The sequence below is a fragment of the Cetorhinus maximus genome, chromosome 14 (genome assembly GCF_964194155.1).
Source record: "Cetorhinus maximus chromosome 14, sCetMax3.hap1.1, whole genome shotgun sequence".
NCBI lineage: Eukaryota > Metazoa > Chordata > Chondrichthyes > Lamniformes > Cetorhinidae > Cetorhinus > Cetorhinus maximus.
The window spans coordinates 89,209,098-89,223,455 of NC_135892.1; the positions used below are offsets into that span (position 1 = coordinate 89,209,098).

The 14,358-nt window shown below is 42.8% G+C and overlaps 1 protein-coding gene across 4 annotated transcripts in view; it reads right to left on the reverse strand.

Annotated features, from left to right (window-relative positions):
• Positions 1-70: 70 nt before the first annotated feature.
• The window catches only part of dync2li1 (dynein, cytoplasmic 2, light intermediate chain 1), a 30,046-nt gene continuing 15,758 nt past the window's right edge, over positions 71-14,358 (reverse strand). For all 4 annotated transcript variants that reach the window (XM_078557202.1, XM_078557203.1, XM_078557201.1 and 1 more), the window contains exons 12-13: positions 8,483-8,575; positions 71-576 (exon numbers count right to left, since the gene is read on the reverse strand). In XM_078557202.1, coding sequence (XP_078413328.1) covers positions 508-576; positions 8,483-8,575 — 162 coding nt within the window. In that variant the 3' untranslated portion in view covers positions 71-507. The remainder of the gene's footprint in view (positions 577-8,482; positions 8,576-14,358) is intronic.

Sequence of the window (14,358 nt, forward strand, 5' to 3'; positions counted from 1 at the left end):
AAGCTGGTGACTGATGGGATGTATTACTACAGCTGATTAATTTTGGATCATATTCAATTAAGTTCAGAGCTTTCTAGACACCAAGATTTATTACAGTTTGAAATAAGCTTACAGGAGCTTTACACGTTCTAATCTTGTGTTTCTTGCTGATGTGGTTATACACATTCCTTCTCATCACTTAGTTACAAATTTTTGATATTGAATTTCACAATGTACAGAACCACAAATTTCTACCTTTTTAATATACATTAAATAAACAAACATTTGTCATATTGAATACACAATTATTGAACATGAGAGAAACAAAAGTTCAGAAAAATAATCGCTGAAATATATGAATTTAAATTAGTATTAAAATAAGTGATAGGTAAAATACTTAGAGCACTCATTCCTTTAGGAAATAAATATTAAAATACTGTCAAAATATATTTCATTTCAAAACATACAAAATTGTGAATTTTCAAAACTAAAATGTAAAAATGCTGCATACAAATTCTTAAGGTAAAATTATCTCCGTGTGTCAAACTGCATCTCTTTCCAAGATTTGGAAGCATTTCTTCTATATTGCTCAAGCTCCTGAAAAGATAAAATTCAGATAAAATAAAGTTACAGGATTGTTTTTGTTGGCTCAACAATAACTAGCACTAAAAGCAGCTGAATAATTCAATAGTAGTTTAAAAAAAGACAAATGATAACTTACAACTCTCAGATCAATATGTATAACGTTTTCTAAACATAGTTTAGTCAGAGAAAGACAGATAGACAAATTACCATTACTCATTCAGGAATCCAAATGCTAAGCTATCAGTATTTGGTCTAATGAAATCGTCACCTAGTTTAGTGTGATATTAATTTTACTACTAGAAACAGCATACATAGGGTTAATTATAGTTAGTGAACAAGGCTTTATATGCACAGCAAATAAACTTTATTGCAAGTGAAGATCAGTTCAATGTATCAGGGTGATGATGGTCTGGGTAACAAGTATGTTTACACATGTTAATGCAGGCTGATTACAAGGCATTCAGTTCCACACACAAATGTGTCAGTTGTGTAGCCCAACCATAGGGCTGGGTGTTACTTAAAGCTTTGGGTTAGTCTACAAAGGGAAGTTAAGCTTGACTGAAGTTATATTTTAGCTATTGAGGAGGGCAAGGAAAGATACATATTGTAGTGTTTACTGATCTTTCATGCACTTTATTTAAATAAATCCATTTGTAGGTTCAAATGCCTGACTGTCTGATTTGGTGAGTGAACATTTAGTTCACCTTTTGAAGAGAATATTGTGGCAGCATTTGACTTATTCAAGTAATGAGTGTACAGAGTAAAGGTTCACTGTGGCTCCTTGGGCTCAGTATTGTTTTGCAATCTAATGTTTTTGAGATCTTGAAATCTAATGGCTTTTGATTTAGAATTCTGTGCCCTGACCTTTCCTACTTCAGCTGTGCTTTAATTGCCAGCTCAGAATGGGGCCATGCTAAGCATGCAGTTCAGACTATCAACTAGTACCTTAGAAGCAGTTCAGAGAAGGTTTACTAGAGTAATACCAGGGAGAGAATTTTCTGCATGTTGGTCAGGAATGGGCGCGGGTGGGCATGGAGCCGATCACCATCCGTGATCGGCTCCTGAGGACAGTGGGAGGGGATGGGCAGCAGCGGGACTCCAGTGACTGCCAGGTCCAATGGTGACCTGGCAGCCTGTTTAAAGACCACACAGGCAGCCTTCCGAAGGCTGGCAATGATGGCAACCAGAAGGGTTCCTGAGAGCGCTCAGAGAGCAGGCCAGGCAGGAGGGCAAGTTGGCAGGGCACTGTGCCCCTCGATTCTCGGATGAGTGCCTTGCTGCCCTCCTCGAGGAGGTGGCAGCGCAGTGTGAAATCATTGTGCCGAGGGACAGGAGGAGGAGACCCCCCCACACATGACGAAACGTGCCTTTGAGGAGGTGATAGGAAGGGTCAGTGCACACACTGTGGTGCGATGCACCTGGTTTCAGTGCCACAAGCGCTTCAACGACCTGTTGCAATCGGGAAGGGTGAGTAGCATGTTGGCATGGGTCACTTAGCACAGTAGTTAGGTTGGCCCACGGCACCCCCCACCAAACTCTGAGTCTAGTTACTGCATTGAATCATTCACGGCATGTGGACTTCACTGGGTGGGCCAGCATTTATTGCCCATGCCTAGTTGACCCTGAGAGGGTGGTGCTGAGCTGGCTTCTGTATCCACTGCGCATGGTACACTTACACCCACAGTACTGTTTTGGGGGCGACCTCAAGGATCTGTACCTAGGCGCTGTGCAGGAATGCCGAAACATTTCAAAGTCAGGATGCTGACTGACTGGGAGGGGAACTTCCAGGTGGCGGGGCAGCCATCAATCTGCTGCCCTTGGCATTCTACGTTGTAGTGCTTCCTTGCTTTGGAAGGTGAGACAGTGTGGGTGGCAAATGTGATGGAGGCAGCGTCTGGGCAAGGGGGTCAGTCCTGGCTGCTTGGAGTGAGTATACGGCGGCTCCAGGGTCATGATTCACAAGAGCCCTGCAATATTTCCCTAAGGTAGGGGTGGCAGGGATGCAATGGCAATCCAGGTACAGGGTGGACTAATCAATACTCCTCTGTCCTTTCAGGAGAAGACCACATACAATAACTCTGAGCGGATGCAGACTGACGGAGGGCAGGCACAGTTGCTGATTTTCACCAGATACCAGCTGGAGGCTCTCGAGCTGGAGAGGCGCCATGCACCCACATCAACTGGTAGTGGTGAGGTTGGGGTGCCAGTGGGAGGTAAGAGTACCGTGCACTGATGTCACAATGTCTGTCCTTGCAACCATTCCACTGTTGACTATTTAGTGAATTCAGCATCCAACATGGGTTTCCCTTTGATTATGGAAGGAGGAGCGCATTCTGATCCAGGGCCCAGGCATGCACATTAACAGTGTCACGACTTCAGCTAATCAAATGTCCTTGTTCTTCCTTTCAGTCTCACCTGGAACAAGGAGGGAGAAGACCCGCCACTAACGCCCGAGGGCCCTGACGACTTACAAGCAGCAGCGTCACGCCATCTCAGCTAAGCAGGCACCAATGCAGATACTAACACCTCGGTGAGGATAAGATCATCAGCTAATGTCCCAGGGCACAGCGGTGAGGGCACTTCACACTGGCTCGAGGTGCAGGCAGAGAAAGAGAGTGTCCTTGGCGCTGTCAGTCAGAGGACTGCAGGGGGCCAGGAACATGTTCAGTCGGTGGCTGATGATGTGCCTCTGGAGTCGGCCCTGAGGCAGCAGACACTGGAAGTTCAGCAGGGTCTGCGGGAGGATCTGGCGGAGATACATAAGGCAATGTGTGCCATGGTCTCCATGATGGAGGAGTCTATGCGGAGCATCAGCAATGCATTGACCCACATGGCCGAGTGCAATGCTTCCTCCATGGAGAGTGTGGCGTCTCGTATGGAGAGGCTCCTCCAGGAGAACAATCAGGGTTTCTTGGGGATGAGCTTGGACCGGCATGACCTCACAGCAGCATTGACTTCAGCTGGTCAGTGTCAGTGTGGGAGGTGGATTGGGCACCCAGTAACCCAGCTAGGTTCCCATCCAACAATGGTGAGCAGAGGGGTCCGAAACGACCTCATGTTGGTGCACGAGCTGGTGTCGTCTCTGTGGGCTCCTCTCAAGGCGCTCCGGATGCGGGCAGAACTCCTCCACCCCTCTGCCAGTGACCGTGGGATCCGATGAGGCTGCAGCAACTGGGGAGATACCAGCTGTGCCACTGGCCACTCCCTCCCAGGTGGGGCCATCACAGACTCCACGGGCCAGGACGCCCACCAAGGTCATTAAGGCAAACAGGACAGCAGAGTGAGCAGGCTATCTCAAATGCCAGTGCCAGCGAAGGGGGGAGCACCTAGACGTAGCAACTGAAAACATAAGCTAAGGCACCTTGGGCACAACATGGGCTTCTCACTGGTGGTTTTCTGTTGCCCCGATATTAGTTGATTATTAGTCGGTGTGCAGCTCAACACCTGTGAATGAACTTTCTTTTCTGTTTAGTTTTGTGAAAACATTAAATGCTTTAGTTGTGAACAAGGGTTAGGGTGTTTCCTTACTTCTGCAGGTGTACGGGAACCCATGATGTTATGAGTGACTTGTTTGTCATTGAGATTTATTGACAAGGCACATAGTTAATGTTCCTAACCAGGCAGATGTTGCTCTCAGGTATCGAGTATGGGGCCTGCAGCTGCAGCCCTGGCAGGTGTTAAAGGTCCATCTGTGGTGGGCTAGCTGAAGGGTTTGTTGGATTAAAGCCTCCCAGGTTTCCCTGCCTCTCTGGAGGTTGCCCGGGTCAGCATTTATCCCCTTAGCATTCTCCTGAGCGTGCTATGCATCATGGGAGCTGCCTGGGTACCTTGCAGAATCTGCATCTTATGGTCACACACTATCTGCACGTTCATGGAGTGGAAGCCCTTCCTGTTGACAAAGGCACCAGGCTCACCTGCTGGCGCCTTAATGGCCACATGTGTGCAGCCTATTGCACCCTGGACATGGGGGAAGCCAGCAATGGCCGCGAAGCCTCTGGCTCACTCCACCTGGCTGGCCTCGTCCCAGCGGTAGTGAATGAAAGTCAATGTACGCCTGAACAGAGCATCTGTCACCTCTTGACACATCCGTGGACAGCCGACTGGGAGACTCTGCAAAGATCACCCACTGACCCCTGGAAAGAGCCGGAGGCATAGAAGGGCAGCTGTGACCTTCAACGCCACTGGCGTTGTTGACGCTGATCTCAGGGCCTATCGTCTGACAAGTGGAGGTCACTGTCTCCATTGGGAGAGGGAGCCTCCTTCGGCACTGCACCTCAGACACACTGAGGTAGCTGCTTCGCCGCCTGTAAACCCTGGCAGCAGGATAGTGGCGTCTTGTGCGGCCCCTTCCGCCTTGCACTTCCTGTTGGCCCTGCGCCCCTTGTGCCTGTCCTCCCACAAGTGGCTCCCCTGGAGGCTGAATATGGACTCCTGGCCTCCTCCCCCTTCTGGCCCTCTCTTCCTCCTCAGAGGAGGTGACTCCAGTGGAGGGCACAACCCCCATTCCCAGGGTAAGGGAAGGCTGCCTGAAACCTGCAAGGCCCCAAGAATGATGTTTACTCCAGAGTCCTGACCTGAAGCCTATTATTCCTGTACAACCAGCTCTGAAGAGATTTGAAGTTCTCCTGTTCACAAAAGCAAGTAGCAGGAAGTTTAAAAAGTTAATGTCCAACAAATAGCACTTGCGAACCCACTCAACCCTCTTATCCCGCCTGTGGATGAGGTTTTTAAAATGTGGCCTGCCCATTGTGCCCGTGTGACGCTCTGAAGATCGCACGGGCTCCTAAAAATGTCTATTAATGCCTTAAGTGCCATAAGTGGGCTGTTAATTAATGGCAGGCGCGCATCGGAGCTCCATTGCGCACATGCCCACCGGAATATCACGATGGTACATTGTGACGTTGGGACGCACGCCTGATGTCACCACACATCGGCGTGTCAGGCCCACCCCCGCACGCCAACGTCAAAATTCTGGCCGAGGAATGGCCAGGTTGTCTTATGAGGAAAGGTTGGACACGTTAGGCTTGTATCCACTGGAATTTAGAAGAGTAAGAGGCAACCTAATTGAAACCTTTAAGATCCTGAGGGCTTGTGACAGGGCGGATGTGAAGAGGATATTTCCTCTTGTGGGAGAATCTAGAATTAGGGGTCACTGTTTAAAAATAAGGGGTCGCTCATTTAAGACAGAAATGAGGAGAAATTTTCTCTCTCAGAGGGTTGAGTGTTTTTGGAACTTTCTTCCTCAAAAGGTAGTGGAAGCAGAGCCTTTGAATATTTTTAAGGCAGAGCTAGATAAATTCTTGATTAACAAGGGGGTGAAAGGTTATCGGGGGTAGGCAGGAATGTGGGGTTGAGGTTACATTCAGATCAGCCATGATCTTATTGAATGGGGGAGCAGGCTCGAGGGGCCAAGTAGCCTACGCCTGCTCCTAATTCGTATGTTCGTAAGACACAGAACTAACATGTTGCCAGTGCTTTATCTGTCTTGCTTTGTAACCATACGGGCAGCATTGGGTGTGTCTTTATGAAATTCTTCCTTCTCTGTTCTCTCTGCTCACTATGCTCCATTGAATAACTTTGCCAAGATTGGAGACCTGCTGATTAATTTTTGTCTTCTGGTCTAAATCCCATCACTCCATGAAGCCATTAGTTTGCCACAAGTACCGGTTAAGTTGTTTTAAAGTCAAATAGTTCCAGTTACAAACAGTTAGTCAACAGAAGCAGACTTCCATGCCAATTTTAAATTATTACATCCATTGCTACAGTACCAAAGATTAGCTATAACTGAAGTCGCAATAACACCCTTTAGGATTTGTATGGGACAAATAAGAAATAAAGGAACGATTATACTTCTAGAAAGAGGGATCTTTCTGTAAACAAATTTTTCACGAAGTTGGATCCTGGAATAAGGCTGAACCTCTTATTTAACCAATATATCCAAAGTCTAGTCAAAATTCAAATGCTTTGGTGTGATAGGTTACAAGGAAGTTTCATATACTTGCTCCAACTTCTATTAAAACTGAAGATTAAAAATCTCAATATTTAGAAATCTTGATTAAATATTACTGACTGACATATATCCATCAACGCTGTGAACCTGGCTTTACTATATGGTTTGTATACTGTACTTTTATTGTGTAAACTAATGTATACTAAAGTGTTAAATATACAATTCATACAATGGATCACCAAGACATAATTCAATGGGTTACTAAAGGTTATGAGGAAGTTATTTTGCTAACTTGCACAGTATTATTGCACCTATTAAAGATTACTCATTTTGCTTATCTTAAAGTGAAATTTGACACTGCTCACCACAGTTCTGGCAAATACATACACCTCAGAGAGGGTACCAGAGAACAACAATAGTTAATACAATATAAACAGTTTAAAAAACTCAACTTTTCTTCCAAAGTATGCAACACAGAATTTTTCACCTGAAAACAGCATCAGATCGATAACTGCCAAAAGTGGGGATAAATCACTGTAATCTGCTCATTTACCTCCTATGTACAGTTTACAGAATGACTATGGCAGAAGTCACAGAACATATAGCTAGGAATGTGGTACATGTTGTGGACAAACAGTACCTGAAAATAGTTAAACACAGGCAGTACACCACATATAAACCATTGAAATGTATTCATTTTAAACCTGTATGAGGTCCCTATTCAAATATCCATAAAGAAAAAAGCCAGACAACTCAGATGAACTGAAGTAACCAAGGATAATTACAGACTATAAACTTGTAGGGAGTTCAAAAACTTTAGTTCAAGGTTAAATTTACATAAATGATATTTCCATTGCGAGTCCACAGTACAACTGGATTAACTAAATCTCTATCATCCAAACAAGATTATAGAATTAATAACCTTTGGACAGAGTATTGCTTGACTTTAGGGAAGGTAACTAGGGAACAACGTACCACATGAACTACTGCAGAAAAACCTGTAGTGACCTCTTTAATTATCTCACAAGTTATCTAAGAAATGAGTCAAAGACAACTCTTGTTCGAGTAATTTCGGTCAATTAATCTATGTGTCCTGAGAAGTAAGCTTACAATACAGATACTAAGATGTGAATTATCATTTCAACTTTCACCCAGGTATTTTGTAATAACACTTGATAAATTACAAAATGCTGGTTGACATAATTGAAATTTAAGGCAAACTTTGAAAGGATGAGAAATAAACTGACCACAGTGCACTGGGTTGAACTGTTAGGTAAACCTACAGACAAACATCGGGTTGCCGTCAAAGTACATGGTATGCTACAAAATCAGAACATATTCCAGTAAGGTAAAGTTTCCACTTGTGTAATTAGGCAACAATGGTCAACAAACAAGGTAATAGCATCAAACTAACAGGCTTACGCAATGCAAGGGAAAGTGGAAATCCAGCACACTGGGAGAGCTATAAAAAGCAACAAATAGATAGACAGAAGTAATCGGGGATGCAAAAAGTGATGTCAAAACTAACAGCAAAAGTTTTTATAAATATTTAAAGAGAAAGCGAGTGATTAAAAGTGAATGTAGGCCTATTAAATACCGATTCACGCAAAACCATAGCAGAAAATAAAGAAATGGTGGACTTGCTGAATTAGGAGCATTTTATTTGGATTTCCTCCTTCAACAAAAAATTATCACTTTCTGTTCTAGTGATGGTGAATAGGATGTCCAATTTGTTTTTTAAACTACATTTCACAGCATCACAATATCATCTCATATCATCACAATGTCTCATAGCATGAGAAGGTTTCTCAGCAGCTTGGTTTGAAGGTTCTGTGTCTGACCATGATGAGCTATTAAGAGAAATTAAGTACTCTTAATTTTAATAACTTTTATGCAGAATGGACTGGAATGGACAAGAAATCTACCAGATAAACAAATATAGTGTCTTACTCCAACTGTATATATTACCTGATCCTTTTGTGTCCTCATTGCATCCACTTCAGGTTCAGCATATTGTGGGTCTTTAGCAGGATCCCCAATATCTTTCAATTCGCTGGTATTCTATAAATACAAAACAATTTGTAAAAGACAAAATTAAATAGCTATAACTGCAATACAAAAGTTAAAGTTTCAGAATTTCTATATTAGATGTCATTATTCACAAGCGGATTCCATGTGTGGAATTCTCAACAGACTTGCACTGAATAACTGGAATACATGTGTGTACACTACGCTATTCAGTGACCTTCACAGGAGGGGCAGGGGTGGGGGGGGGGGGGGTGGGAAGAAAACAGGCACCGAGCAGTTGTTTGGGGGAAAAAAGGGAAATGACTGAAGACGTCACCAATATGTAGATATTAAGAAGCCCTTTTGATGACAGGGAGAAAAGTAGCACTGTGGAGAGTTTTAGGAAAAGAAGCCTAAATGTGTAATCTAAATCTGTTTTCTTAATACAGCGTCCACGTAGTCTTTAGCATTTGTATTCTAGAGCCGGTTGAAGGCAGCTTACGAGCAGATATTTTATATGGATCTCCTCCAACAACATTATCAACTTCTGCTCTCATAACACTGAATAGGATGCCAACTTTTTCAAAATCTGCATTTATATAGCAATCATAACATTAAAATGTCTCAAAGCACTTCATTCAATGAATTACATTTGAAGTGCTTTGATTGTTGTTATGCAGGCAAACACAACAGCCACTCTTCATCAGTAACAACCCACGAGCAGCCATAGCATATGGCATTTAAAAAAATTAGTTAGTTAAATGAGAAATGTGGGGAACACTGGCTAAACTTCTTGCTCTTCCAATCTGACATGGGAATTTGAACATCCAACTGAGCCAATAAAACAAGTAGGCAGGATCTTGATTTAACATCCCATCCAAAGGATACTTCAGGTTGTCATGAAGCCACTTAAGATACTAAAATATCTGCCATCAGACTCTTTTAAAAAAAAATGTTTACACTCATCAAGGTTAGCAACATTAGCGCTAAAGAATGGACGCTTCTCATTTTAGACAACGAGGCCTAGATTTTCGCAGTCGTGGAGACGCCACAAGTTATCAAAAATGGTGCTGGGAACCTGGATCCAGAAGTGTCGCCCCCATTTCCGGCAGATCCTATTTTCACTGGTGCCGGAACAGGGGTGGGACGTGACTCACACGGGGGAAACCCAAACTCTGCATGACTATTTGAACTGAGTGCTGAGTTCAAACATGCCTCATTTTCGCTGCAGCGAGAGCCTTATCCCAAAATGTGAGAGTTACAACTTTTTTTTGAAGGAGTACATGTAAGTGCTCATAAAGGGTGGACAAGGTCTGTGGAACTGTCAAACTGTCAAATTATTTAAATAGTCAGCCCTTTAAGTTTTGAAAAGAACCAGCTTGCCTCTGAGTTGAAACAAACTGTGCTTACAGTTTCAAAAGATGTTTGTTGACATAAGCATAAGTGTTATCATTATAGCATTATTACTGCTTGGCTGCTTCCATGACCTGTCATTATCACAGTGGGGGCTATAAATTCACAGTTTGATTGACAGCTCCAAAAGGTCATTAAGAATTTGTTGTCTTTGATGTGGGCTCATGAAAACAAATGTTTGTTTTTAGAAGGAATTAAGTACTTGAGGGAATTTAAATACATTGAATAGGCTTTTATGAAAGAAAGTTTTTTTTACATTGCAAAATCCGTAATAGATATTTGGAACTTTATTTCAACTCAGCATGGCTCCTTGAGGTCTGCCCATTGTGGATACTGGGTGAGGTGGCATGGAGGGTGTAAAGGCAAAGGGAGGTGGATGGGGGGCATGGGTTGGCACAAAGGCTATAAGGGGCCATGGGGATGGATTGGGGGGGGTGTAATAACCTGATATGTAATATACTTTTAAGACAAGTATTGTAATGTAAGGTCACATGATCTTAATACTTAATAGCAGAGTAGCGCGGGCTACCTCTCAGTGCAGAGTTTTGAGTTAGTCACAGATGAGTGAAGACAGAGTTATATGTTGTGAGCACACAAGTATAGCTGCAGAATTTAGTTTATAAATAAACAGCATGTGTTTATTCTAACAACGATCTCCTGATGTTCTCTGTCTCTGTACCAACTTGGTCACTCCAGTATAAGCGTGCAACCCAGATCCTTTAGCCCCAACAAACCTAAGGGCACTGGACGCAACAAACTGGCAACGAGAGTAAAAGCACAAAGAATCACAGAAAAAACGAGGTAAAAAGCAAGAAAGAACGAAGGAATCCAGAAGAACCGAAATTGAGCAGTACCTCACACAGTAGTCGTAAGTAAAAGAAAATTTCTTTCTGAGTGTCAAAGTCATCCCCTCAGAGCATGCCACAATTTGGAAGAGAGGAGCCATTCGATCTGACCTTGGCCGACTGGTCTCACTATGTTGAACACCTCACATTCTTATTCCAGGCGAATGACATTGTGGGGGAGGAGAAGCAACACGCAATCCTTCTGCCCATGTGTGGGAGTAAGACTTACAGACTAATTCGGAATCTGTTGGTGCCCAATGCCCCAGACTCGAAAAGTTTTGATGACTTAGTGAACCTCAAAGAATCATTATCAGCCCAAGCCGTTGGTGATGATGCAATGGTTTAAATTTAACTCAAGAAATAGAGCTGCGGAGGAGACGGTTGCATGTTATGTTGCAAGTCTGAAGCAATTAACTGAATATTGTGAGTTTAGTACATCTATCAATGCTATGCTTAGAGATCATTTGGTGTGCAGTATAAGCCAAAATACAATTCAGAAGAGATTACTTACTGAAATAAATCTAGATTTTCAGAAGGCATTGGAAATCACTCTGGCAATGGAAGGTGCAGTGCGAGACTCAGAAGCCATTCAAGGAGGGCAAAATGGTGCCATGTTCCATGTGGAGCCTCAACCAAAAAGAGCGTGAAAGTACAGAGCTTTGTTCTGAAGCGGGAAGCAGCCACCGCTAGCAGACAAATTAAAAGGGATAACTCAGCAGCAAAAACATGGCATAATAGTGGTAGAGGTGGAAACAGACAGCCCTGGACTGAATCCCAATTTAAGAAATCAAATGTTTCTTCTGCCATTGTAATGGACAGCTCATGAGACATTGTAAAGACAGAATTAGGCAGACTTCCAGACAAAAGCAAAAACTCCATGAGATAAACAGTGTTGAAAAGCCTGAAGTAATAGATGCTGACATCTATTCGCTATATAATTTAAAGGTAGGAAGAACGGAACCTATGTGAACATGAGTGTAAATGAGAAGCCTGTCAGAATGGAGCTGGATACTGGTGCATCTACTACAGTGATCGGTGAGCATACTTTCGAATACCTGAATCATGGAGAACATAAGCTGAATTTAGAATAAACTGATGAAAAATTAAAAATCTACACAGAAGACATACAAGTCAAGGGTGTATGTAAAGTCACTGTGTATTATGGAGGTCAAACCCTTGATGGTTAGTAGCAGGCGAGGGACCTAGTCTCCTCAGTCAAAACTGGCTGAAACAAATTAAATTGGAATGGACTGAAATCTTCCAACTGAGAACTAATGAGCTATCACAGCTATTACAAAAATATGCCTCAGGTTTCAAGGAAGAACTTGGAAAAATTGAGGGGCTATAAGCAAAAATTCATGTAGATCCAGAGGCAACACTAAGATTTCATGAAGGCCAGACCAGTACCTTATGCAATGCAGGATAAGGTAGACACTGTACTGGACAGATTAGAAAAATTGGGAGTGATACAATCAGTACAATTTTCAGAGTGGGCAGCTCCAATTGTACCTGTGATTCTGTGATACCTGTTCTCAAACCTGACGGAACCATTAAATATCTGGGGACTATAAATTAACAGCTAACAAAGTGGCAAAATTGGATAGACACTCCAAACCTAAAATAGAAGATTTATATGCTAAACTGGCAGGTAGAAAGGTCTACACCAAGTTAGATACGAGTCATGCCTACCTGTAATTGGAATTAGAGAAGGCATCCGGAAGTTTGTCACCATAAATACACATAAGGGATTGTATCAATACAACAGTTTACAATTTGGCGTATCTTCTGCTTGTGCTGTATTCCAAAGAGCTATGGAAAATTTATTACAGGGATTGCCCATGTGGTAGTTTATTTGGATGTCATTCTCGTGACTTAATGAAAAGGAACATTTGAAGAACTCAGAAGTGTTTTTCACAGGTAGAAGTGAGACTGAAGAAGGAAAAGTGCACATTCCAGGCAAAAGAGGTAACTTACCTAGGTCACAAGGTAGGTTCGCAAGGCCTACATCCAGTTGAAAAAAACGTGAAAGCCATTAAAGAAGCCCCAGCACCAAAGGATACAGCCAAACTGAAATCATTCTTGGGGATGATCAATTACTACAGACGTTTTCTTCCTAATTTGTTGAGACAACTGGCACCACTTTATTTCTCGGTCAAGAAGAACCAGAGATGGTCATGGCAACACTACAAGAAGCAGCTTTCACAAAAGTGACAAAGTTGCTACAAATCTTCTACACTGCTAGTACATTTTGACCCAAAGAAAGAGTTGATATTAACGTGCACGCTTTACCTTATGGAGTAGGAGCAGTACTTTCCCATCGAATGAATGATGGATCAGAACAACCTATAGGATACTGTGTCGAGAACACTCAGTACTCAGTAGAGAAAAAGTACTCAAAAATTGAAAAAGGCGGCCTAGCAATCATTTGTGTTAAAAAGTTTCATCAATTTGTACATGGTCGTCATTTCACTATCATAATGGACCACATGCCATTATTAGGACTATTCGGTGAAGTCAAGGCTATACCCCCTATAGCCTCTACAAGAGCACAATGATGGGCATTGATCTTAGCAGCATATGAATATACTTTTATTCATAGACCCGGAAGTAAAATTGCAAATGCAGATGCACTCAGTCATTTAACCTTGCAAGTAAAAGATGAGGATGTTCCAATTCCTCAGGAACTCGTTTTGTTGTTGAACTTCCTGGACTCATCACCGATATGTGCTAAACAAATTAAAGATTGGATGAACGAGACCCAGTCTTATCCAAAGTGAGGAATCAAGTTCTTTATGATTGGTAACAAACACGAGTCTGATGAACTGAAACCTATTTCCAGAGAAAATGCAAGTTAACCAGCCAAGACAGTATTTTATTGTGGGGAGCTCGGGTGATTGTTCCTCCACAAGGACGAGAGCCATTGTTATCCACGTCACAGTTCACATCCAGGAATTTCCAAAACAAAGGCAGTTGCACATAGCTATATGTGGTGGCCGGGAATGGATGGAGAAATAGAAGATTTAGCGAGGAGTTGTATGCAGTGTCAACAAGTGCAAAAATTACCTACAACAGCTCCTTTACACCCCTGGGAGTGGCCAGGAAGGCCATGGGCATGAGTACACATCGATTATGTGGGACCTTTTATGGGAACAATGTTTCTACTTATCATTGACACCCATTCAAAGTGGATGCACATATAGGAAGTGAGGTCACCCACATCTTCAGCGACAATAGACTAGCTACAACAAAGCTTCGCTATAAATAGATTGCCTGAAGTGCTAGTATCAGATAATGGAACAGTATTCACAAGTGCTGAATTTAACCGATTTATAAACCTAAATGGTATTGTTCATGTGAAAACATCTCCATACCACCCTTCTTCCAACGGACTCACTGAGAGAGTTCAGACGTTCAAATCTGGTATGAAGAAATTATCTGGAGATTCGATAGCGATTAAATTGGCACGTTTTCTTTTCCATTATAGAACCACCCCTCATTCAACAACAGGTGCCACACCTGCAGAATTGCTAATGAAGCGCCGTCTCCAGTCGAGACTAAGTCTAATCATGCCAAACCTGG